The sequence below is a fragment of the Hypomesus transpacificus genome, chromosome 10 (genome assembly GCF_021917145.1).
Source record: "Hypomesus transpacificus isolate Combined female chromosome 10, fHypTra1, whole genome shotgun sequence".
Lineage (NCBI taxonomy): Eukaryota > Metazoa > Chordata > Actinopteri > Osmeriformes > Osmeridae > Hypomesus > Hypomesus transpacificus.
In genome coordinates this window covers 7,572,391-7,598,509 of record NC_061069.1, presented here as the reverse complement: position 1 = coordinate 7,598,509, position 26,119 = coordinate 7,572,391, and the positions used below count along the sequence as shown (strand labels likewise).

The following is a 26,119-nucleotide window of genomic DNA, read 5'->3' as shown; positions in this document are numbered from 1 at the left end:
TTAGGCTACAGTGCATAGAGTTGATGGGTTGACATCACAAACATGCGTTTAATTTAGTACAGGAATTTTGCTGACCGTTTGTGGGAAAATGCAATTGTATTTGCATCAAGAGCCGATATCTATTAAGCTACTGAAATAGCCTCTCAGTTATTTATGAGCCTGTCTAATGAACATATCACCCTAATTCTGCAGCGTAGGAGGCCCATAGAGGAAGAGGAAGTTAACGCCGATCTGACTAGTTTTACAGTTCAAAGTGATAAGCACTGCCTCAGAAGCCGAAATGTCCTGATGAGCGCAAGCCTCTCCGACACGCTAGAGAGGAAGTAGTGGTTCTTTCTGTATCTCCACTAGGGGCTCAAAGAGATTACCAGTTGTGATGTTTGTAGCCTACTTCTGCGCCCAACGCTGTACCGCACTTTTACATTAGTCCGACTAGTTGAATTAATTTTTTATCGTCATTGTCATGGAGTACTGGAGGCAATGCGCCCTGTGGCTAATCAGCTGCAAAGTGCTCCCGACTAACCACCGGGTGACAGGGGAGGCTGCCCAGGTGTTCGACCTGGCCCAGACACTGCGGGATGGGGTTCTTCTGTGCCAGCTTCTAAACAACCTGAAACCTCACACTATCAACTTGAAGGAAATCAATCTCAGGCCACAGATGTCACAGGTAATGTGCGTTTCCCTTTTATATGAGCAATAATACAAAATACTACAATCTCGTGGTGGCAAACACTTTCGATTAGAGGAATTGTGGTTTGCAGGGATGTTAAAGCAATGTAGGTAATCCAACAGTATGAAATGCACTCAATTACTACACTATGTAATTCACCCAGACACATGATCAGCAATATTGAAATCACATGTTCGCTGCAGGCTCGTTTCTTTTGTGGAAAACGTTAGATACTATAAATGTAATGTAACCTAAACAATTTATAAATGTATTAATTTCGGTCTAGTCTAGGTATCATCTATCAGTCATTAAATATTGCGCAATCATTTGTTATTCAAAAGTCTTTACAAATGTTTACAGATAATATTCTTAGATTATTATTAATCACTATGGTTTAATTATTAATACAACCAGAATCTGACAAAGAAATACAGAAGACTAGTCCAACAAATAAGCTCTTAGATTCTTAGATTCTGGGAGCCATCGGAGTTCTGTCCAGGCTAGACTTCCTCTCCCTCAGCCCCTGGAGAGCCATGATAACAACCTAACTCTGATCCACCCATAAGTTACACAGATTGTGTTTGCCCTGTCGAGGCTAGATGGTTTCAATACTGAGCAAGTATAGCTTCATGAGTGACTTTTCAGACACGTATGTTGCCAAGTTGTGTTTGTCTTTGATATAAGGTTTCTTAATCAATCCAAATATGCAACATTTTAAAGATTTAAAGATTAGTTTCTTCTGTGAAAATACAATGTTTACACTATACAGTTGTCTGGAATGTTTCCTTGTATTGTTTACTAATGTATTTTAGTTTCCTCAGTAAACACACTGTTACATCAATAATGCATATCTGTATAGTTTGGCATTGTGATTCCAGATATCATCTGGATAGTAGAGAATTAATGGAGATCCAGGTTTATAGTAACTTAAATGAACTATGAAGGTTCATAGCCTCTAGCTATAGGCCATCTGGCCATCACTGAGAAAGCCATGTGGACCAGTGTAGGCCAGATTTTAAATGGCTATTTCTTTGTGCACTTCTAACCCCAAGATCTGAGTGGGAATACAAGCAAGAAGATTATTGAATAGAGAAGGGAACAGGGGTGAATCGTACTGTGATTAAGTAGTTCTCTGAATAGCTATTTCTTTCCCAGCATTTCAACCGCAGTCTAGATGTAGTCTGAAATATGGAGCAGCCTGTAAAATATGTATGCATGCATGGCCACGTAAAAAGCATCTCCAGCAAAGTGAAAACTTTTGGAGATAAATGTGCCTGTTCTCTGTGTGTTATCAAGCTGGTTGCGGTTGGTAACAGTACAAGTACAGGTACAGTGGAATTTGGTGTGTGTGTGTGTGTGATCACATTATCCACAGCTTCCTCAACAGACAGACAGATAGGGCTGTAGTTAGTGGAGAAACTACAGGCGTCTCCGTGATGTGCAGTTGTGATAAAGAGGAGACTATCAACGTCACATCCTCAGATGTACAGTGTCAGGGCCAGACAAGGAGGCCACCTCCTTCACAAAATACACTTTTGCAGATACGCGAAACTGTGAAATTAAAACCTTATAGAGCAAAGAAGAAACAACAAAATCATAGAGATACATGCCACAGATGTTTGTTAACTCTGCTTTGGAACTGTATTCACTGTTTTTCTCCTCACTATCATGACAAAGCTTTCCTTTCCGGTCACAGCCACATTAAATAACTCATTCTGATTAGATTTCCTGACCCCTGCTGAGAACACTAATTGGTATGAAAACATTAGTCCTATTAAGCTCTAGGTAACAGGCAGTAACATAAATGTTGATATTTATTTATCTGAACCAGAATCTTCTCCAAAATCTTCCAAAAAGTTTTTAAAATAAATGATGATAGAAATGTATTATATATATACTATATAAAATAATTATAAAAACATACATTATAAATCAAAGATGTCTTTTCAGTTCCTGTGCTTGAAGAACATCCGAACCTTCCTGAACTCATGCTGTGAGGTGTTTGGGATGAAGAAGAGTGACCTTTTCGAAGCCTTTGATCTCTTTGATGTCCGGGACTTTGGGAAGGTATGAGTGCACACTTGACAGTCCACTGTGTAGCAAAAAGTACTAAAGCATAAAAACTATGATGTGGAATTCTATTCTGTCAAATTATGTTAGGGTCTAAATTATGTTAGAGCATGTCAGGTCTCTTTATCCAGAACTGTTCTGCTATCGCACACATAGAGGGGTCTGTCTGGGGCTCCGCTCATTGGCGGCTGGGTGGCTGGTTGACTGGCTGATTGGCTTTCCTCCCAAGGTCAACGCTGATCAATACAGTAACCAACTGATTGCCCTCCTTGTCGGGTGTCACTTTATGTTGGGGTTGGCATTATCTTTCTGTTGCATCACTAAATTATGAAAGCTGCCCTATGCAGATCACATTCATCAACTATATAGTCCAAACAAATTTGATGATAGAACTTTAACCAAAAATATGAGGATGGCATACACACACAAACACGCAGGCACGCACCCACACACACACACACAGACACACACAAACACACACAGACACACACACAGACACACACAGACACCGGCCCCTTGGAGTGGGATGAATCATTCATTCAAAGTACAGTTATTTGCACACAGAGGAATCAGGTCAGTGGTTTTACTGTCCCATCCTTCTAGCTCCTGTCTCCCTGGGGCCAGCTGCTGTTAGCGCATGCCTGTAAGACAGTCTGGCTACAAACAAGGAAGGCAAAACCTCTCACTCTACCTTGTTGGTGCCATTGCACTCTACAACCAATGCATGCACTGAATGTTGCTTTTAATGTCTGACCACACCATTCACTCAATATGATAAAAGATGAACAATTTTGCCACACTATCTTGTGAAGGCATCATACACATGAAACGTCTCAAACGCATGATAATGATAGTGTTGGGCAAATACACTCACATCTGTACCCTTAACACGACACCTCCAGAAATAGAGCAGCTGGTGGTTTGCATGTCCCTTGTGAACGACATGAGTTTGACCACAAAGACTCTGATACCCCAGTATACAATAGATGTGTTAGAAAACAACCCACAAACAACCCACTTGCAGCACATTTGGCTAGCGTGCCATTTACCCACATACACTTGGCTCTCTCAATTCATGGTGTTTTTAGGAAGATCCCAGTTAATCTGAAAATATAATCCCGGATGGGAGGTGACCACAAAAATTCCCATCAAAGTTTGCAGAGTAATCTCAGATGTTGAAGCAGATTTATTTTTTGGAACCCGATTTAAAATAAACAACATGAGAACACATCCCTAGTTCACGGGATGACATTTATTTCCAACTGGTGAGGCTAAGGATGTGTGGATGAGTCCAGAGATTGGGATGGATGACATCCAGAAATGGTTGTTGGGCTGCAATGTTATCATGTACAGAAGGAAATGGACAGGACAAGCCTTAGTTCTTGGTCCATCAAGGAGAACATGATAAATCTCAGACAGTCTGATGTGATTTGGTCGAGATGTTCCCTGAGTTTGAGCATTAGTTCCCTGCATATCTAATGAGGGAGGTCTAATCTACATATCTCCCCTGAGTTCCACCAGCTTGGCCCCAAGCATATTAAATGCTGACTGACTGTTGCTGACTGGTCACTAGTGGTCTCAGAGCTTTACCTTAGGGGAAGTTCCCACTTTTAATGGCTTGTTAAATCATTGTAGACTAGCTTTGTGGGTCAGCATAATATCCTCCGTTTCTCGGTTTGTTTCTCCACATTGACAGTGGTTAGAGATGTTCACTGGAATACTAATCCTCTCCAGTCTTGTCAATCACACATTTGAGACTAGTGGTTTGGCGTAGGTCTCATCTCTCTTGCCTTTCCTGTAGCTGCTCCTTTCAACTCTGACAACATTTCAGATGTGTTTCCTGTCAAGCACAGTTTGAAATGACTAAGAGCAAAAGCTCAGATAAAACAAAGTATACTCAAATCAAGACATTACTATAAGAACAAGGTCTGTGTTCATATGTGAGGTCTTAGGGAAACATAAATAACCGAATCAATCTTGGTGATCGCTCTCACTGTTCACCAGTGTTGTGTGATAAGATCCTGTGAGACCCTCTGTAAGATCCTATGTCACTCATTATTCAATGTCACTTCAATATGTTTTGAAATGCAGCATGAAGCAACACACACAAACAACTTCACCTCAAGCAGATGCAATGAAAGGAGGGATATTTAGAGAAGAAACACCGGTGGTGGGGGCAAAGCCACAGCATTCACTCATGCAGGAAACTAGACTAGATTTGAAAAGATAGTAGCACGTTCATGCCTGAGAAAAATCTCACGTCAATTCAGCATATGGCACATACAAATGAGTACATTTCAGATTACTTTCACTTACAATGTCTGAACAAGATGCTCTGACGTTGATCAAATAAGCATACAGGTGTAGTCACTTTCAAGTCTTGACTACAAAGCTTTCACACAATTTTTTTTATAGTGACTCCAGTCCAAAGGAAAATGTCACCAATTAACCAACGTATTAAATGGAGAACCTGTCATAGTGTATAAAAGACAAATTAAGACAAAGACGACAAAAACTAAGAAGAGTGTCTAGTGCCATATACCTTTGACACCTCCACTTCACATAAATATGTTTAATATTCTAGGCTATTCTGAAAATAGGTTTATGTGTTTCCTCTCATAAACATAACCTGTGCAGAATGAGACGGTGTGATTGGAAACGCAGCCTGGTAGATGCCTCATATGCTTCCATAAATAATCCCGGACAATAATTAACCTAGTTTCCACCCACGATTCAACAAGAATCTACATTTCAATTTGACAAAGATTCTGATTTACTTGAGGCTTGCGGCTTCTTTTAGGCACAGAAGACCAACACACAATAACATGTCATAATGGATTAAGTTTTAAGACGTTGAGCTGTTATTTTGGTGTATTTAATTGTACATGTTCAAGTGCAGTGCATGGTCTCAGTTCCACATTGGTGTTTTTACACAGAGACTGGATGATATTCTCAAAAGGATTAGTTTAGATATTCAGTTATGGTAGATGACAAATAGTTAACTTAAGTATAAATAGCAACAACAGCTCCTTTATACCTGACGTGTACAAGATGTTGAAAAGAGCGCAGCCGGAATAAGACCGACATACTTCCTGAGCTGTGACTTGAACCTGGGATAGGAACATGACCACTTCCTGTTCAGATGCTCAAAGAGGGGCTGCAGTAAGGCCTCCGCTCACACGCACTGGGATGTGAAAGGTAGATACTAAATAAGGGCAAAAACTGGTGTGTGTGTGTGTGAGTTTGTGTGTTTTATGTTGTGCTTAACCACCTCTACAAAGTGAATTTGCCCCTAGTTGTTTAGTGAACCAGAAATAAATCTTGTCAGATTAGCTCATTCTTCTTGTGGACGTCAGATAAGTTAAATTAATAGAAAAAACTAATTTTCAACATTATATTTTTGTACACTGTACAAATATATATATATAATATATGTAGCATATACTGTGTAATATAGGATGCTGTTAAGCAGTCTCTATACCTGATTTCCCCAGGTCATGGACACTCTCTCCAAGCTCTCTTACTCAACCATTGCACAACAGGGAGGATTCAAGTAAGTCCTATTAACTTGTTGTCTTGTTCTAAAACAAGATGAATTCAAGGTTTGTAACTTTGCAAACACAACATTTCATAAAATCCTGAAGCAAAATATATGAAAGGATGTTGCATTCTTATTTCTGTTCTTTCTATAGGCCGTTCCCAGCAGAGGAAAGCTTCAAAGACGAGGACATATACAACCATCTGGAGGACCTGATTGAGTATGTATAAAAGCTGATGATCTTTCCCTAATATGGTCCTATTCATCAATATTTGTACATGCACAGTTCAGTACTGTATTTCATCTCTCTTGGGTTTACACTCCCACGTGTTTCGGTAAAAGCTTGGCTTCATTTCTTATTAACTGTCAGGGGAAATAGATGAGTAATTTCACTTTTTCTCCCTCCCACCTGATGCTGCACCACTGATGCCATCAGAACTTTCATCCTCAGGAGAGCGACGAGAGATCATTCCATGCAAAGTTGTTTTCCTAGGAAATGATGAACACTTCCAAACTGTACACTAATGTTCCCTCTTTGTGGGTGTTTGTGCCACAGTGAGAGTGTCCCTGAGGATGAGGACTTGTATGCAGCCGTGTATAGACTGGATGACGATGATGAAGGAGGAGAGATCTACGAGGATCTGATGAGGACAGAGCTGTTTCCTCCGCCGGTGACTTAATGACGCGCGTGAACGCATACACTCAAACCACAAACATACACATACAGTTGTCTACAGTATGTGTCTGTGAAAAACACATTATAAATGTATCCTGGGAGTTGTGTGTAAGCTTTTGGATTCATGTCTGTTTCTACAGAGGCAAGCTGAGGTTGATGTCCGAAGCTGCTGCCTGGCTGAGATCAAACAGACAGAAGAGAAATACACAGAGACACTGGAGTCCATAGAGAAGGTATGGAGAACATGTTGGACTTTACAAACTTTCATAGACTGTTGTGCACTGTAGTGCAATGCTTGGACTAATTCTGAGATGAGGTTGAAGGAGGGGTGTTTCAACGGTCTTTAAATGATTTCCACAGTACTTCCTGAATCCCCTCAAGACGTTTTTATCAGCTGCTGAAATGGATCAGGTTTTTGTCAACATTTCGGTAAGTACTGCAAATCTGGTTCATTCACCTGTCGACATGACTTTAATCTGAAGTATATATGAGTTCAGAGCCTTTTCTTCTTCTATAATACAGGACCTGGTAAAAGTTCATAAGAGCCTAATGGTGGAATTACAGGAATCCATCCTCGATAAGAATGCCTTAAACCTTTACCAGATTTTCATCACCTACAAGGACAGGTAGAATGATCTCAGTTCTAGATTAATTCTCTCTTTCTCCTCAATTCATTGTTTGCTCTAATTGAGTTTCTTCACACTGTTTTGTATAGGTTGCTCATCTATGGAATATATTGTAGCCGAGTAGAGATAGCCATTGCTCTGTTGGATACTATCTGTAAGGAGAAAGAGGATGTTCGACTGAAACTTGAGGTGAGACTCTAAACCTCTGAGGTGTGTTTTCTGGTGACCTCTTTTGCCCAATGTGTTGTACTAGCAACCAGTAAAATGGACGTGACTATTGCTGTTGGTCACAGGAATGCTCTAAAAGGGCCAACAATGGGAAGTTCACACTGAGGGATCTCTTGGTTGTCCCAATGCAGAGAGTCCTCAAGTACCACCTTCTCCTGCAGGTAAAGTTAACCATCCACTGACATGCACTCTCACACACTCCTTTCTGTGGTGATTAATGTTAGGCTCAATTAAGCACATTGTATAGGTTCGTCCAATTTCTGTTAGATGGTGTCAGGTTTTCTGAACGACCACTTGGGGGCGACATAATCCATGTCTTTGCTCCTTCACTCGCCCCGCTGGAGTTCAACTCCTGGGGAGCACGCAGGACTAGATCCCAGGCAGAACCTGCCACTCATCCCAGCCACACTGTATTTATTCATATTTCAGTTAGTCTGTAACAACCCTGGCATGTTCTATCTCTGAATTACGTGAATGAGAGGCTACAGCCCAGGCAGAAAGGAGACAATGAGGGGGGGGGGGGGGGGGGGGGGGGGTCAAGAGCTGTATATTAATAAAGTGGGATGGATCCCTGGAGGCCTCATCGCCATCCCGTGGATAGACCTGGGAAGGGAGGGGGGTTGAGGGGCAAAGGGAGGTAGGGAGTGGTGGGTTTCAACCACAGATTCCAAATCATGCACAGATATGTCGGTCCACATGCGAGACACGCAAACGCACACCACAAATACACACACACACAAACACACACGTCAGTAGTGTAGCCACAAGGGGGCCAAGGGGGGTCTAGGCACCCTCATTTACATGTCCAGCCCTCCCAGGTTTCTGATTACTTACAATACAAAATTAAGGAATTGTTTATTTGTTTATTTTAAAATCTAGCCCCCTCATTTTAATATGGGACCCCCCCCCCCAAAATACAATTCTGGCTATGCTCCTGGTGCTCTCATGCACACAGACTCACTTGATTTTGATCACAGTGTAGGTTGAGCTGTGTAATTGCCCTGAGTATTGCCTTGAGTTGTTTTGGTGTTTGTGTTTGTTTCTTCATAAGCTTGTTTTGAAAGAGGCAAAACAGAACGCCATCTCAGAGGAGCGTAGCACATTCCAAAAGTCTGTGCTCACCAACAGCCAGCTCCCAATGTGTTGAGTGTGTCAGGTGCATGTTAAGAATGTCAGCGGAATAAGCGATAACAAAGTCTGCTGTTGTATCGTATCGTTTTCCTCGACGCAGTGATTAATGAAGAGGGGTTTATTCATGTAGACAGGAACCCCTGATGATGGTTCTATCTTGGTGTCGGTTTATTCCCATCAAGTCTTGATGTTGAGCTGTTGTTTGTTTAATGAGTGCCACTTGGTGAAGCTGTTTGTTCCCCTCACTCTGGTAAACTGTCTTTGAATCTTGAGAAACGCCATTTTGAACTTCTTATCCGTTTGTTTCCACCTATTAGGAGCTAGTCAAACACACTCATGATACGACAGACAAGAACAACTTGAAGGTGGCCCTCGACGCCATGAAAGTAAGTGCAACACTTCAGAAACATTTTGAGTTAGTGTGTTGAAAGTGAATCCCTTTTGTAGCTTTCTTTTTGCAACATTTTACCTTTAACCTTTTTAACATTTAACAATGGGTTGACTATAACAATAATTTAAATACACACAATACATATTGTAACAACTTTGTAGTTATATATATGAATTGCCATGTAGTTACACTTATACTAGTCAAGCTATTAAACAAGTAAAACTTGGTATGGGGGAGGTTGGGCATTGTCAAACATTGACCTTGTTTTGTTAAAACCTCCTTGCACCCCTTACACCCCTCCCCCACACCAGACCTTTTGACCCTTTTGTACCTGTATCGCTAACGTGTGACGTAACATAACTATGTGCCACATCTGGATTCTCTTCTCTTGGTTGCCATGGTGATTAGAGTAGCTGACTATGGGGGGGGGGGGGGGGGGGTAAATGTAGGGATGGATAGTTGAGGACCTAGTTGCTGGAACACAAATCCCCTTGAGGAAACTCTGGAAATACCTTTTGTTCAAGTGATTTTTCTAACTCAGGTTAGGGAAGCACAGAGGGGCTAAGCGGCATAATGAAGTGTTACTTGTCTTTGCACCTGCTAGTTGTTACATATAGATAGATAGATAGGAACTTTTTTCATGCCTTAGGGGGAATTACAGTGTAACAGCAGTGTTTTAAAACCAGTTATACACAAATTATAGTTCATAGTATAGTTCAACACAAATCTTATACCGAAGTGTATCAAAACAAGCTATACACAAATTATATATATAAAGTATAATGTATAAATCCTGCAAATTCTTTTTTTTTTTATCTTACTGCACAGTTGCCATTGTTGCCTCAAAGAACGTAATGAAGAGGTTCTGTAAGTAAACCATGTCTTGATTTGATGTTCCTCTTGTGTGTGTCGCTCAGGACCTGGCTCAGTATGTCAATGAGGTGAAAAGAGACAATGAGACACTCAGGGAGATTGACCAGTACCAGAAGTCCATCGAAAACCTGGTTAGTTCAAATCATCATCCTCATCATCTGCACCTTAATCCCCAAACCAGAAATGTGACTTACTTTTCCCTCCCAAACGTGTCCCTGCAGAACCAGCCTTTGGTGAGCTTCGGTCGGCCAAAAGGAGATGGTGAGGTGCGCATGGTGCCCCACTTCGACAAGCGGAAACAAGACAGGTGAGAAGCAGCCAGGACAGAGATAAACCTCTTTTTTCTCAGTCTGAAAAGACTGTGAGAGGGTGTGCCTGCTTCATGCCTGTGTGCAGGTCCTGCAGGCAACATAGGTCTGTTTTTCCTAATGCTGGAATTGTGGGATTTTGGGGCAACAGGCACATCTTCTTGTTTGACGTGGCAGTCATAGTCTGCAAGAGGAGAGGTGACCTCTACGAGATGAAGGATGTGATCGACCTCAACTACTTCAAGATCACCAACAACCCCACCACAGACCGAGATAGCAAGAAGGTCAGTGGGTTGGAAATAAAACCTTGTCAGTCACCATCAATATCAACAAACATGGCTGAATAATACATATTCTCTCCCTCTGTGAGTGGGTTTGCTATGATGGTATAGAAACTCCAGTGAGCTCAACTCTATTTTCTCTTGCAGTGCCAGGGAAAGGTTGTTTGTCATTCTTCAGGAAAATATGAGTTTGATTAGTGTCGAGACACTCACACAACACAAAGTGTTGTGTACAAATATGAACAGTACGTTGTGCACATGCACACACACAAACTATCTCAGTCACTATTGAGGTTGACGTCCACAGATGGTGTGTTTTACCCCTGCTGCTGTTAGCTAATGGGAGAGTGACACCTTGCCAGGAGGTGATTACTCTGTGGGACTTGATCTGCCATTCGTTTGGCTGTATGAACATGGCATGATGTGTGAGGGGGAGAGATTATTATAGAGTCTTGGAAGTGGCCTCCATCATATTTTTCTAAATACAGTTCTTGTGTTGATGATGGCTACTCATTTGATTGTTCAGTGTAAGGGAGAAGAGTTTCACAGCTCTGTCCTTGCTCCTCCTCCCCCTCCTCCTCCCAGCTCCTCACAGTCTACCTCTCCACCTCTCCACTTCAAAACCTCAGTGGACCATGCTCCTAACACGTACACACTTACATTTATACAGACACACACACACACACACACTCACGCACGCTCACACACACACAACCACACTCACACACAACCACACTCACACGCAACCGCAAGATGCTAAGGGGGATGCTAATATCAGGTGATGAATGTGTCTTCCAAGGCTGCTCATGGCTGTAGATCATTTTGTAATAAATGAGACTTCAGAGTGAGTGTGCTCTGCTCCCCCTCCCCCAGACTGCCCAGCGTCACAGATGACTCTGAGCCCCAGGGAGGGCGCATTTCTGGAAACTCTCAACATAGATTTACAACGTGCAGAATCAGCTTATCAGACTGTCCTGTATAGAAATGCTGTTTGTCATCACAGTTACATAGTATTACTTTCATATTGTGATTACTATGTATTCAGGGCTGTATGAACATGTATTAATTCTCTCCCCTTCCTATGGCTCTCCACAGTGGTGCTATGGGTTCTACCTGACCCACCAGCAGGGGCAGAGCGGCTTTGAGCTCTTTTTCAAGACCAAGGATCTCAAGAAGAAATGGTTGGACCAGTTTGAAATGGCAATGTCAGTATGGGTGGGTGTGGGGGTGGGTGGAGCTTGGGTGATGTTGGAGCAGTGGACTTATCAGTTGAAACATCCCTGAATACATCTGTAGATATCTATAGTGATTCACACCATTTGGGGAATGGGTAACATGCAAACAGTTTGACACACTGTGTTTGAGAAAGACATGCTTGTGTGTGTTTGTTTTTCCATGGCCGAGAGATGTGTTGACTCTTTCATCATTCCCACTGTTTGTTTAGGTCTTAACTCTTATCAGACATGGACCCATGCCCCCCTCCCATGCCTCCCCCCCCCTCCCTACACACACACACACTCCCCCCACACTCACACACACACACGCTCACAAACACAAAGACACACATGTACTGTACACAAACTAAACAAGTGGTTTGGATTGTTTGCCATGGCGATACATTGCCTATCAGCTGTGTGGGGGTAACTCTCCTGGAATTATTATAGGCCGCTGTCAAAGGTGGTGTGGAAGTGTGCTGCGGGAGTGTTTCTGTTAACATATAGAAAAAGGGTTATTGGCATGACATCTTGTTTAAGTGTTGTCAGTGAAGGACCAAAATATTTCATCACATTAAACTACTTGTTGTCTTGTTTGCGTCTGTTGTCTGTCACAATAGTATAAATTAGGAACAGTGGCGTATCTCTAGACAATAGGGTGAAGTATTCTCTCAGCGGTTGAACTAATGGGCTTGAAGTGCACTGGAGAAATTATTTTTTTGAGAGTTTCCTTTGAGAAGAATTGAAGAGACAAGCCGCAGTATTTTTCAGATTACAGTAAGAAATGGAGATGGATATTATATACTGAGGGAGGACCAGCTGAGTGCTTATAATGTTGCCTCTCAGTTCTCATGGTGTCGTACTTGACTGAGACCTTTGTGTGTGTGTGTTTGTGTGTGTGAGTGCGTGTGTGTGTGTAAATGTTGAATAAAATAGCCCTGCAAGAGCTGCAGAAAACAAATTGTACCTTCAAAGCGAATATGGGTTCTTGATGCAAGACTCAATCACAGAAGCATTCAGCAGAAGTTACAAAGACTATATTGTGGCAGTTCTTTTTACTCCAACTTCAAAGAGGTGTTTCTTTCAAAGGCCCTGCCACATATATAGCTTTTTGTGATCTCCGTCTCAAATGTAAACACATGCAATACATCTCACCACTCACTCAACTCTCTCAGATACATTACTTACATGCCTCTCTCTCTGTCCCCCCCCCCCCCCCCATACACACACACACACTCCCTCTTCTGACTGCCATCTCTCTCTGAACAGGTCAAACATTCGACCGGAGGATGCCAACAACAACTCACACCAGTTCCGGATGCATACCTTTGAGAAGATCACTTCATGTAGCTCCTGTCATCTGCTGCTGAGGTGAGATGACTTTCAGACATGAAACTACGCACCGTCATGAAGGCTAGAGGTCCGCCAAGTAAACTATGGAACTCAAAACACTTTTCAATTATGATTGACAAAGTGCTGTCTTGTGGATTTTGTCTTTTAAAGACTGCAATCTCGTTACAATTCTCAAATTCAATGCGTACGAATGAATTTCTATACCTATTCCTGTCCTCGTTCTCCTCCAGGGGTATCTTTAACCAGGGGTATCTCTGTCCCAAGTGTGGACTTGGTGCTCACAAGGAGTGCCTGGGTAGACTTGGAGTATGTGGAAGATCAGGTAAGTGATCTGACTTCACTTCTTTGTTCTCTGTTCCATAAGGACAGAGGGCAGGCTCTTTTGTCAGAGCATAAGTTTGAGAGCTTATGTTTGCACAAATATAATGTAAATGTGTCCTGATACTGTATCATCTTTCACCTGCATCATCTTTGTTTCTCTCCATTCCACTCTCTCACCTGACAACAGATTGTTCCACCTTCAGGCTGCAGGTACGTAAGACCAGCTGGCTGGCTTGTTGTCACGCAAAGGGTTAGGGTTTAACTACTGTCATGCCCTTCAACGTCCACAAATGCTATAACATGAACATAGTATGTACAGAATAATTAATGTGATGGTATTCATGTATGGCTCACATAATGAGATGCAGAGTAGCTTGACATGAATAAGAATAGCTGTAGTCATGACAGTCACATACATGTAATTATACAGTCATACTTAGCATCATGTTCATATCATAAAATGACTATATATATATCACATCTTAATATTGTGTCATAAATTGTACTGATATTGTCCTGCTCCTGTACTCCCTCCCTCTCTCTCTCTCTCTCTCTCTCTCTCTCTCTCTCTCTCTCTCTCTCTCTCTCTCTCTCTCTCTCTCTCTCTTATATATGTAATGCATTCTTAGAGAGGTACCATAATGACTCGGCAACAAGCAGACCCAGGTCAGTGTGGCTTAACCTTCTTGACTGTGTTTTAAAAGCCTCTATGGGGTTGCTCTCAATGCTAGCATGGATCTCTTCAAAATTCAATGAATGTCAAGTGTGGGTTGAAAGGTCCAGAACTATGATTAGGGTGAGGATCATTGTTTGAGAAACGGAAAGGGAATGCTCCCCTATGAGATGATGTTCCCTTCTAAGACTTTCTGATAAGGGTTAGGGTTATAAATAAACTAAAGTATAGGTATACATAAATAAGTTTATTAACTAAGGAAAGGAGATTAAAAAATATATATCTCCAACGACACTGTTAAGGAAGTTGACATTTTACAGCCAATACAGGCACACAACCAAAAGCCAAACACCCACTGAATTTCTGTGGCATTAACAGTGTAATACGATTACTTAGATTCTTTTCAAAGTGACTTGGAAATATAATGAACATTAAAAAAGGCCATTCTCACCACCTCCACCACTGTGTAAAACAGCAATGTGGAGATGAATAGAAGTGGGTGGATTCATTAAAGGACAGCCTCAGCAGGAGTAGAGCTGCTGAAAACCCTGCAGCCCTCCACAGGCCCGGCTCCTGACGATACCACTTAAGCCAGTGTCATTTTGTGGGAAATTAATTTCCATAAGATCTTTATGAGAAAGGATGGCGTGCCTTATTGTCTTTATCGAGAAGTATATGGCTCACGGCTGCGTGTTATTTCGGTAATCTGAGTTCAGTGTCAGCCCTGATCATTTCCTCTGGCAGTGGAGGGTGAGACTGTGACTGGGGCTGGAAGGTAAATGGGGAAGGGTTGGCTGTGCTAGCTGGCTGCGAGTGAAGAATAAGAGGACCTGTCTACTTCTCTGGCAGGGATCTTTAGTGTAGTCCTTAGCCTGATGCTAGTGGTTGTGTTCAAAACTGCCACGCTGTACATACAAAGGATTTGCACTGCAGCTGGTGTTTTCCACTCCTGTTAGCTGCTCTACATACCAGTCGTCTACTACACAGATGGTCTCACATATCCAGAATAGGATCCTTGTTCAATCCTTTATTTGTCGTTTCTCTGTAAGAAGTCTATAAATCTATAACTACTAAAGTTACATATTGCTTTAGGTCCTTTAGTTCAGAGTTCCATGAACATTCGTAACTTGAAGTGTACTCTGCTATGTCAATAGAAGGGTGTTAATTCTAAAGTATAGCAAATATACAGTATTCATCATATATATGAGACATCTCTCTCCTGGCTCCTTCCTGTTTCATTATTTCTTTTCATTATCTGTCTCTGTGGGTTCTTGGTCTCTCGTACTGTCTCACTCTGATTTCATCTCTTTCTGACTAAATCTCTCTCTCTTCATCTCTCTCTCTTTATCTCTCTCTCTCTCTTTATCTCTCTCTCTCTATCTATCTCTCAGGTTTACCCAGGATGTTGGTGATCAGAGACTACAGGGGCATCCCCCCGCCCCCGAACAAACCCCCGTTGAGTGTCCATGCGGGAGACATCATAGAGCTGATCTGTGCCGACCTCCACAGCTCCTGGTGGCAGGTGTGTGTGACACCTCTGTTCCCAACCACGGCTCCCACTTCATCTTCAAATCTAGCCTTCATTGTATGTCTGTCGAGGGAGTTGCCGGGCAGAATAACACCTTATTAATGGCATCTTACCTGACGGTACTTTTGACACTGAATGGCTTCCCTTGGATCTATGCATTTAGATATCCTCACTTAGATATCTGCAATATTATACAATCAAGAGAAGGAATTATTACTACACACATGGGTGCTCTTGTGGCTGTGTGGTTTACTTTCCACTCTACAGTGGATACGTTATTGAGTCATTTCCATCCCTTTTGAACATGAGTAGCTCTGCATGGCTCGATGATTTAACCAATCACATCCTTAATTGATCCATAAAGTGCTACAGAGAGCCAATCAACTCCAGACATTATATTCCCGGGTAAGTTTATTAAGGCCGAGTGTAGTGTCACATACTAAACTGCCATGTTAGTGACCATTGCATGGTTTTAACATGCGCTCATGTCGAGAGGAGCGTGCTTCCTCTCGGGGGTCCACGGGGATCCTCCTTGGCTGCCTCCTGTCTCGTTTTTACGGCAACACTAAAAAGCTGGTCCTCCTTCCTGGTGCTGCTCCAATCAGACGGCAGGTTGTGCCAACAGCTCGGCTGGGAATAGGCACTTAGCCTGATTTCCCATGCTCTTGGCTTACTGATCTCTGTTTGATAGCGCACGAGCTGGCAGGAGGAATGAGCGCCTGGAGACCTATGCTGATCCCTAATGCTTAGCCAGTTGAGTGGAGTTAAAAGACTACGATAGACCGGGCTGCCTGATCGCGTGTACGTGCTGCCATGGTTACCTACGTCTTGGGTGGGGTGTAATCTGGGCCTCTGAGTGATGCACATTTGTGTGTTTATTTTATCCCATGCATAACGAGGGTGTAATAAGGCTACTTTATCTTCCCAGTCTCTCGGGTGGCAAAGGATGGAATTATAAAACTTTGAGAATACATATCCCCTGTTACTTAGACGGCAATTATCTCCATCCTTGTGGCAGAACAATACAATCAATCACTGTAATTTCATTTGATCCTTTGGCTGCTGTCTGTTTACTCAAACAGGGTAATAAGTTTAATCTTGATCACGCTCCTATTGGAAGCGTAACAAATAGCAAAGGCTCTTCAAAAACTCTGATGAAATGTTGAACAGAGATGGGTTGCGATTGGCTTTCCAATCTAGTTACTTGAAAGGGTTTGCATGGACCAGAAATGCATTTGATACTGTAATAAAAGGGAGAGGTGAGGAAGAAAGCCGACTCAACCAGGAGGATGAGGGAACAACAGTACACAGCCTGTACTCTGACTTCCTCATAGACTTCAAATGGACCTTTAAGTCTGAGCTAGGAATGCTCTGTTATGTATACCTATATTCACTTATGCTGAGTGTAATGTTGATATAAGTCTGTGGTATACCAGCAGCTGCTGTATTATTAAAAGATCAACCATATGGTATTAATTCATTAACATACAGCATATTATTCACATATATAAAAGCAACTCATGTCATATCTTGATTCCTTTGCTGAAGACTGGCTTCCTAATGCTGTGTTTGGCAAAGGACTAAATTATTTTCATAAACCATAGTTTGCTTGTGGTGGTTTAGATAAAAGCGCAGTAGCCTGTTTTCAATGAAAGTCAGGACTTACGCTGTTTAGGTATTCAAAGACTAGAATATGATTCATTATTTTGTGTTAAACGAGCCTTTTGTTTTGATGCAGTAAAACCTAACTGCAGGCAGAGTTTGAACCATAATTAACTTTGGCTGTAAATTAGATGCGCTGCTTGTTGTGAGCTAATTGTCGAGGATTTATTGAAGCAATGGGGGAAGGAGGGGGGGGGGGGGGGGTGGAAGTTACTCCCAGACGAAAATAATGCGATTAACAGCCAATTGCCGTTGCAGGGCAAAATTCTTTCAACGAAAGAGATTGGCTTCTTTCCCAGTGATGTCGTCAGGCCTTGCCCATGTGTAAGTGAACACTCTACACACCCTTATGTGTTGCCTATTGTCATCTGTTGATGTCTTTATTTCTTCCCTCAAAATGGGGGGGGGGGTCTAGGGCAGCCCTGAACCTGTAAATAGGGGTTCAATATCCCACATTGTTTGTATATAACCTCCAGCACATATATATATATATATTGACTTCTGTATAGACTAGAATTTTTTTCTGTCCCAGGTTCCAAAACCAGTTGATTACTCAGCTCAGCACTGGTAAGTGAACAGACATATTAGGAGAGATGGGTTCACATCAAGTGCATTGTTTTGGAGATTAAAACGATTTGATCCAGCAGTAAGGTTTGCCTTTTTACTGTATGCTTAACCATTTGATCTGCAACCTCTTGATCTGTAGTCAAAGGCTCTGAGCTCCACAGCATGCGTGTGTGTCAGGTTTGCAGGGCCAATGGAGAGACACCAGGCCGAGGTGGAACTTATTGAGAGAGGAAACAGCACCTACCTGGTCAGACACAGAAGCAGAGAGTTCACAGAGTATGCCATCAGTATCAAGTAAGTGCTGATGTCCCCAAGCATTCCGAACATTGTGCCTTTAACTAGTCTAGGTGTCTTCTATGTTCTATAGTAATGTAGTCTAATCTTGCTAGTGTCCAGACACTGTGACACCATTCTGCCAAGAAAAGATGTCAAAAGAAAATCACAGATTGACTGTTAACATAATGATACAGTGTCCAAAGTAAGGAATTAAAAAACAACGTGGTCATTAGAGAAATAGAATGTCTGTGTGTGTAATGTAATGTGATTCGCTTCACTCGAGGTATGTTCTAGAAGCTAAACAAAGTACACTGGCACTAGCCATTATCACGTGGGCTACATCGTGATATGGTGTTGGGCCCAGTGTGGTCTGTGTCTTATCCATGTTCAACACCCATATTAAGTCATTAAACCCCTGACAAGTCGGCCTGTCTGAATGAGGTCTGAATAAGTCCCTCTTGAATAAGGATTTCTCCTTTGATGTGTTGAAGTTTTTAAATGCTCCAGTCCTAATTGCCTCTCTGACTGCTCAAGATTATTATCTAGAGGTTTGTCTGAGATAACGGAGTCTAACTAACAGTCGACATACACGGAGTCCCTTAGTTTGTGTGTTATTTAAGGACACACACATGTCTGCATATGCACATTGTGTTTTTGTGCAAGCTAAATGCCATTCTGTTTGCCAGAGAAATAGGACATATCTCTGCCATCAACAAGCAGTGACCATTAATCTCAGTGTGTTGCGTTATAACACATGGCATAACTTAACATAAATCAATAATTTATTACTTAATGTATACAGAGTATACATTATGTATTACTGGATTTGCAACATGACCAGGGTTTCCCGCAGCACTTTGCAGTCAAGGCGGCCGCCTTAACAACACACGCCTGCCGCCTTGACTACGTGACAAAAAAAAAAAAACTGATAACAATATTGTATTCATCTATAATACAGCACATTTGGGGTTTGGTCATGAGACCTCCAACCCATGTGACTTGCTCATCGAGAAACGCATCATGGATCTGCGTTCTGTCTACTGTACAGCGCTCTGACGTACTCTGCCTACTCTGGCCGTGACCAGTGGGCTTTGCTTTTACATTCATGTCATATTCTTCCTTCACAGGTTCAATAATGAAGTGAAGCATATTAAGATTCTGACCAAGGATGGGTGCTTTTACATAGCAGAGAATAGGCTGTTCAAGACTGTACTAGTAAGTGTGTTCAATAAATCCAAATACTTCTTGTCTTCTGATAAAAGGATTGCTTAAAGCCATTTCTCTAAAATACGTTTTAGAGGACACAGGATGTGGCCATGGCATTCTTCTTAATAGCAACTGTATTGTCGTCTCTGTTTCAAACTGTGGGTTATGTTGACCCAGGACTTGGTGGATCACTACCAGCTGCACTCTTTGAGGGAGGGCTTTAGAAGTCTGGATACCACCTTGCAGGTGCCCTACAGGGAGCCAGGCAACGGCAACCTGCCTACAGGCCTGGTCAACTCTACCACTGGTGAGTGTGTATCACATGTTTAGTACCACAGGAATATAGCTGTACGTCTAGGGAAAAGCCAGTCATTTCACCTAATGTGTCTTAAGCTCATGTTGGCAGGGCATTTGCATGTGTTTCAGTTAGTGAATGAAACCACCAAAATGTCATACCTAGAAAAGTCATACCTATTAGACAACGCTGACTCTGTTGTCACACAAAGTGAAAAGTGCGTTCTTCCCTATTCACAGTGTAGGGCAGGCAGACATGGGGGGAATATGTAGCAAAGAACAATGAGGTAGCGTGGTTTTGCCAATGCCATCACACCTAGGTGTCTGCGTCGAGAGCTAAAATACTTCTGCTGAGATGTTCCCTTTGTTTTCTAACAATACTAAACTGACAGATGTAAGCACACATGTAGGTGCAGCAAAGTTCAAGCACACAGTGCAGACTGTAGCGACTCCCTTTTGTTATTTAGTGCACTCACGAGAGTTATACTCAGTCAGGGCATGCTCTATTGTGTCTACTCAGACATTCCTTTATGTAAACTATATATATACAGTGCCCTCCAAAAGTATTGGAACAGTGAGGCCAATTCCTTTATTTTTGCTGTAGACTGAAAACATTTGGGCTTGACATCAAACGATGAATGTGAAACCAGAGATCAACGTTTCAGCTTTTATTTCCAGGTATTTACATCAGGATCTGATGCACAAATTAGAAAATATCACCTTTTTGTTCGAACCCACCCATTTGTCACGTGAGCAAAAGTATTGGAACATATGACTGACAGGTGTGTTTTGTTGCCCAGGTGTGTCCTATTACATACATTATTCAATCAATAAATACCACTGAATGTCTACACTCAGGTTCAGATTGGGTAAGATAGGTTTTGTCTATGCAGACTGTATTCAGAGGTGAAAACAACATGAAAACCGGAGCGCTGTCTTTGGGTGAAAAACAAGCAATTGTGAGTCTTAGAGAAGATGGAAAATCAATCAGAGCCATTGCAGAAACATTGGCCATAGCCAGTACAACCATTTGGAATGTCCTGAAGAAGAAGAAAACTACTGGTGTACTAAGTAACAGACGTCGAACAGGTAGACCAAGGAAAACATCAGCAGTTGATGACAGAAACATTGTGAGAGCTGTAAAGAAAGACCCTAAAACAACTGTTAGTGAGATCAGCAACAACCTCCAGATGGCAGGAGTGAAGGTATCACTATCTACTGTTCGCAGAAGACTTCATGAACAAAAGTACAAGGGCTACACCAGAAGATGCAAACCACTCATTAGCAAGAAGAATAGGAAGGCCAGGCTGGAATTTGCCAAAAAGTACAGAGATGAACCTCAAAAATTCTGGGACAAAGTTTTATGGACTGATGAGACAAAGATTAACTTTTACCAAAGTGATGGAAAGGCTAAAGTTTGGAGAAAGAAAGGAACTGCTCATGATCCCAAACACACAAGCTCATCTGTGAAACACGGTGGAGGTAATGTCATGGCTTGGGCTTGCATGGCTTCTTCTAGGACGGGCTCATTAATCTTCATTGAGGATGTAACACATGATGGCAGCAGCAAAATGAACTCGGAAGTCTACAGAAACATTTTGTCTGCCAATTTAAGGAAAGATGCAACCAAACTGATTGGCAGAGCCTTCATCATGCAGCAAGATAACGACCCAAAACACACTGCCAAAACAACAAAGGAGTTCATCAGGGGCAAGAAATGGAAGGTATTAGACTGGCCAAGTCAATCTCCAGACTTAAACCCTATAGAGCATGCATTTTACCTGCTTAAGAGGAGACTGAAGGGAGGAACCCCACAAAACAAACAACAACTGAAAGAGGCTGCAGTGAAAGCCTGGGAAAGCATCAAAAAGGAAGAATGCAAAAGTTTGGTGACGTCAATGGGTCACAGACTTGCTGCAGTTATTGAAAGCAAAGGATTTGCAACTAAATATTAAGTCTTATTCACTTAAATATGTTTTAAGTATATCTGTTCCAATACTTTTGCTCACATGACAAATGGGTGGATTCAAACAAAATTTGATATTTTCTTAGTTGTGCATCAGATCCTGATGTAAATACCTGGAAATAAAAGCTGAAACGTTGATCTCTGGTCTCACGTTCATTATTTGATGTCAAGCCCAAATGTTTTCAGTCTACAGCAAAAATAAAGGAATTCGCCTCACTGTTCCAATACTTTTGGAGGGCACTGTATATTCTTACATAATATGTAAGAAATGGAAATGGTATTATTCCAGGGACGTATGTGCCCCTTCTGTACAGACCCCCGCCCCCTCCACTCCACCAGAGACCAGGTCGGCTCAGAGAAGCCAGTGGTGTGTAGTCAATACCTTTCACCCTGCCTCGCTTCTCTCCCCACTTGATTCCAGACTGAGCTGCAGTGAGTGTGGAGGCATGAATAAATGCATTGCTCTGCTCCAGTTGAGCCAGCACAACCACCACCAGGCAGCCATCAAAGATGCAAACGCCGTATCTCCTAACTGAGGCAGTAGCAGCAGTAATAGCACCAGCAGCAGTATGAGCAGCATGGCTCACCCAGTGGGCTTAGCAGAGCCATCCCTGCTCAGGGCCTGGCATGCCCCAGGCAAGCCCAGGCAAGCTGCTGCAAACGGGGCTTGCACTCCCAGGCCACACTGCTCTGCTCGGGGATGGATTCGCAATTTTCCTGACAGGACATGACATTTCACTCAGAATGACTGCAGTGAAGAGGGTGTGACAGCTGCTGACGGGAAACAGCTCAGGGACACATCCAATTCGAGTTCTCACAAGCCGGAAAAGTTCCTAAATGTTGTGAAGTGAAGAAGTGGAAGATATGCAAGATAAATAGACTGGAGCACTTTCAGTGAGACAAAATGTAAACTACAATAACAAGGAAGTTTAGTGGACAAAAAACCTTTACAAAGTAAAAGTTAGTGTCTCCTGAAGTAATTTTGCCACATCGCTTGTCTTTCCTCCCCTCCTGCTCTGTTGGGCTCTCAGTGTGCTGTGCTTCAAAGCCCCTTTGTGAGGAATGTTTGTGCTAGCCTGTCATTCACTCTGGTTCCTTCACACCAGAGCCTTGACAGACTCACCGCTCCCTTGGTGCATTCTGGGACATATTCCCTGACTGAAGTCCTCCTCCACCCTCATCAGCTCAGATCCGGTCTAGTGTGGGTATCGAGGCTGCAGCACGGCGGCGTTCCCCGCTGGCACTACGCCCGTCGAAAAGCAGAGATGTGTGGGCTATAATTGATGAAAGTCTCAGAGCCAAAATGGTCAGCCTCTCAAAATGAATGACAGAAGAAGAAACAGCCAACCACTAGCACTGCAGAGGCATTGCTTTCAGACAACAGACTCACTTTTTTTACATTCTAGAAAAACAATAACCCCAAAATATTTTGGAGGTACATATGAGGTACACATTGCCAGTTTCCAGAGATCTTCTCCTACCCCTGTCCCTCACCTACCATGTCTGACTCATGAGTTGGAAGGATATGAGGGAATAAAACATAAAAAGGTGTGAGCGTATGTGTGTGTGCCAGTGTGTATGTACGCTGGTCAGGCAAGAGTGGAGACATATTGGCCTGTGTTTGGCAATCCCTGTGGGGGTGGGGGCGATGCAGGGAACCATATTGCAGAGTTGACACGAGCTAGTTTACCCAGCATGCTGGTCTGCCTACTCAGATGGCCTTTCAGATGGGAACAGAAGTTGCCGGCTGTACGATGGGGAATTGGAGCCGCCGCCTTGACAGGGATACGTGCTGTGTAGAGTCCCACCTCATGCTGTTACTTTGGCATTAGGGTGTGACTTGCATCAAATTACTGTGAAAGTCCCAAAGTCACTTTTTTATGTTTGTTGTTGTTGTTGTTGTTGATCATTTACTATGTCGGGGTAAACATGGGCAGAGAAGTAATACAACAGTGGATCAGTGAATTGTTATAGAAGTCTCAGTGTTGTGCTTGCTAACTATTCTCCCTCTAGCTTTTACTTTTACCTCTTCTTTGACTTTGCTCTCTCTCTCTCTCTCTCACTCTCTTTCTCTCTCTCTCTCTCTCTCTCTCTCTCTCTCTCTCTCTCTCTCTCTCTCTCTCTCTCTCTCTCTCTCTCTCTCTCTCTCTCTCTCTCTCTCTCCCTCTCCATCTTCCTCTGTGTCTTTCCATCTTTGTGGATGTTGTGTTTACTGTTCTCGCGTGTCTCCCTGCACCTCTGCCTGGTCCAACCCCTGCTGCTCTGCGAGCTGCTCTCAGAAGTTTCTGCTGGCGGCGGCAGCTTTGTTCCTCCTTCCTCCTCTCCTTTCTGGTCAGGTACAGGTACCTCCTTTCTACTCTCTCTCTATTTCTCTCTCTCTATTTCTCTCTCTCTCTATTTCTCTCTCTATTTCTCTCTCTCTCTATTTCTCTCTCTCTCTATTTCTCTCTCTCTCTATTTCTCTATCTCTCTCTCTCTCTCTCTCTCTCTCTCTCTCTCTCTCATCTGTCTGGCGTTCATTTGGCTTCTTTGCTTTACGCCCACACTTCTGGGCTGCCTCTTTTATAGCTTCCCCCATGCATCTCATACCTGTTCGTAACATTGAATGTAAACTTGTGCGTGTTATTTTGCATCTCTGTCTGTGGGTATACATCATATTGCAACTAAGGGTGTGTGTTCTGGACTACATATGGCCTGATTAGCATTGTAATTCTAGAGTTATGTGCCACACTAGGCTACGTACATAATGTGATTCAGCCTTGCACATTTCAGAGATACAGAATAGATGTATTCTGTATACATCTATCTGCTTTCTCATCCTGACTGTTGTTGAACCTGTTGGTGTGTGTGGCAGTCTTCTCTCCTAGGGTGGTGGGTTTGGCTGTGGTGCGGTATGACTTCAGCTCCAGGGACACACGGGAGCTCTCTCTGCAGGAGGGAGACGTGGTCAACATCTACACCAAGATGGCCAATGGCTGGTGGCGGGGCGAGGTCAACGGCAGGGTCAGCTCCGCATCTGTCGTGTGCTATGGCAACTTGTTTTGTTTTGTTCTGGCAATACATCGTTCATGTCCATACACGGTCAGCTTCACTAAGACTCTACTGGCGGTTGTCAGAGCTGTGCGTTGACCTGCCTACCGGGGGTTCTGCTCTCTCTGTTGGTTTTTCTCAGGTGGGCTGGTTCCCCTCGACTTACGTGGAAGAGGAGGACTGAGCTGGGGGGAGGAGCCTCTCTGACCCAGGCTGGATGCTGGACTGCTGTATGGGGGAGAACCTGACTCTGTGTCTGTGTGGTGCTGTTCTTTGTTTACAGTACCAATAATGTGGACTTGGGCATCGGCCTCATAATAGAATCCATGTATTCACTCCTCAGTCTCTATATCCGACAGACAAAAGGGGAGAGTAGTACAGGATAGCATTCAAGGGGCATCATCTTGTATCTGCCAGTCCGGCCCTCTGGTTACAGGGCAGTCTAAACCCAGACCCTCAACTTCGACCCCCCGTCCGTCCGTCATTCCCAGACATCCCTCAGGCCTCTTCATGTCTCCCTCGTCCAGACATGGACCCCTCCGACAGCCATATGAATATTTCAATTTACTCTGGCAGCCCAGACTTCCCGAGGCCGACGAAAAAGCCCTGAGCACAGTCGTTTTTTTTTTTTTACCACCTGAAAGGCACCAACCTTTACTGAGCACACCTCGCTCACCTTGGCTTATTATTGATGACTCCATTGGCTGGTCTTGCAGAAGGGGGTGGGCGTGAGGCAAGGAGGATTCTGTCACCCAGCCAGAGCAGAGTTAGGTAACGTCCCCTGGCTGTGCCCTCGCACGTACGACACCTGCCATCACCTCAATCAGGGCTGGGATATCTGTTATCAGGTAGCAGAACGCCAGGCTTCTCATTTGGAATTGATCTAACCGACAGTTTAGGCATCTGTGTGCTTGTATTATTTCAATGCTGTCTTGTTATTTCTTGTCATTAGCAAAGCTCTTTTTGGACAGCACTGCCAGATGTGATTTTTCAAAGATGTCAAATAATGTTAAATAGTAAGGCATTTCTCTGATGTTTCTAAAACTGTTTAAGAAACAAGAAACCCATTGTAGTAAACCACTGCTATCATGTACTGTAAATGTATTTGATCATTTCATTGTCAGTATTTCCCTCCCTGATCATGTACTACAGTATATACTGTGTTGATATTACCGACATTTGAAATATGTCAGTGTTTTTTATACTGTTTTATACTCTAGCTATAAATTATTTCCAT

At 42.9% G+C, this 26,119-nt stretch overlaps 1 protein-coding gene across 3 annotated transcripts; it reads left to right on the top strand.

Moving 5' to 3' along the window:
• The first annotated feature begins 250 nt into the window (after positions 1-250).
• On the top strand, positions 251-26,119 carry LOC124472481 (guanine nucleotide exchange factor VAV3-like). Of its 3 annotated transcripts, XM_047027339.1 has the most exons (28): positions 251-667; positions 2,621-2,737; positions 6,235-6,293; positions 6,433-6,498; positions 6,835-6,949; positions 7,095-7,187; positions 7,315-7,383; positions 7,477-7,580; positions 7,670-7,769; positions 7,874-7,969; positions 9,257-9,325; positions 10,248-10,334; positions 10,425-10,510; positions 10,663-10,795; positions 11,888-11,997; positions 13,276-13,377; positions 13,590-13,681; positions 13,868-13,890; positions 14,310-14,346; positions 15,745-15,875; positions 17,802-17,867; positions 18,076-18,110; positions 18,288-18,404; positions 19,514-19,601; positions 19,770-19,899; positions 24,132-24,188; positions 24,707-24,855; positions 25,025-26,119. In XM_047027339.1, exons 1-28 carry the CDS (start codon positions 464-466, stop codon positions 25,064-25,066), a joined length of 2,577 nt encoding a protein of 858 aa, XP_046883295.1. In that variant the 5' UTR covers positions 251-463; the 3' UTR covers positions 25,067-26,119. The 3 variants fall into 3 exon arrangements, with proteins under 3 accessions (XP_046883295.1, XP_046883298.1, XP_046883296.1); XM_047027340.1 differs by lacking the exon at positions 24,132-24,188 and having other exon boundaries at positions 252-667; XM_047027342.1 differs by lacking the exons at positions 24,132-24,188; positions 24,707-24,855; positions 25,025-26,119 and adding an exon at positions 22,274-23,936.

Excerpts from the sequence above, each read along its gene's own strand:
- LOC124472481 (XM_047027339.1), top strand. The coding sequence starts at position 464 with ATGGAGTACTGGAGGCAATGCGCCCTGTGGCTAATCAGCTGCAAAGTG. Across the intron at positions 15,876-17,801 it reads TCCACAGCTCCTGGTGGCAG|GGCAAAATTCTTTCAACGAA; the intron begins GTGTGTGTGACA and ends TTGCCGTTGCAG. Across the intron at positions 24,189-24,706 it reads CTCCTCTCCTTTCTGGTCAG|TCTTCTCTCCTAGGGTGGTG; the intron begins GTACAGGTACCT and ends TGTGTGTGGCAG.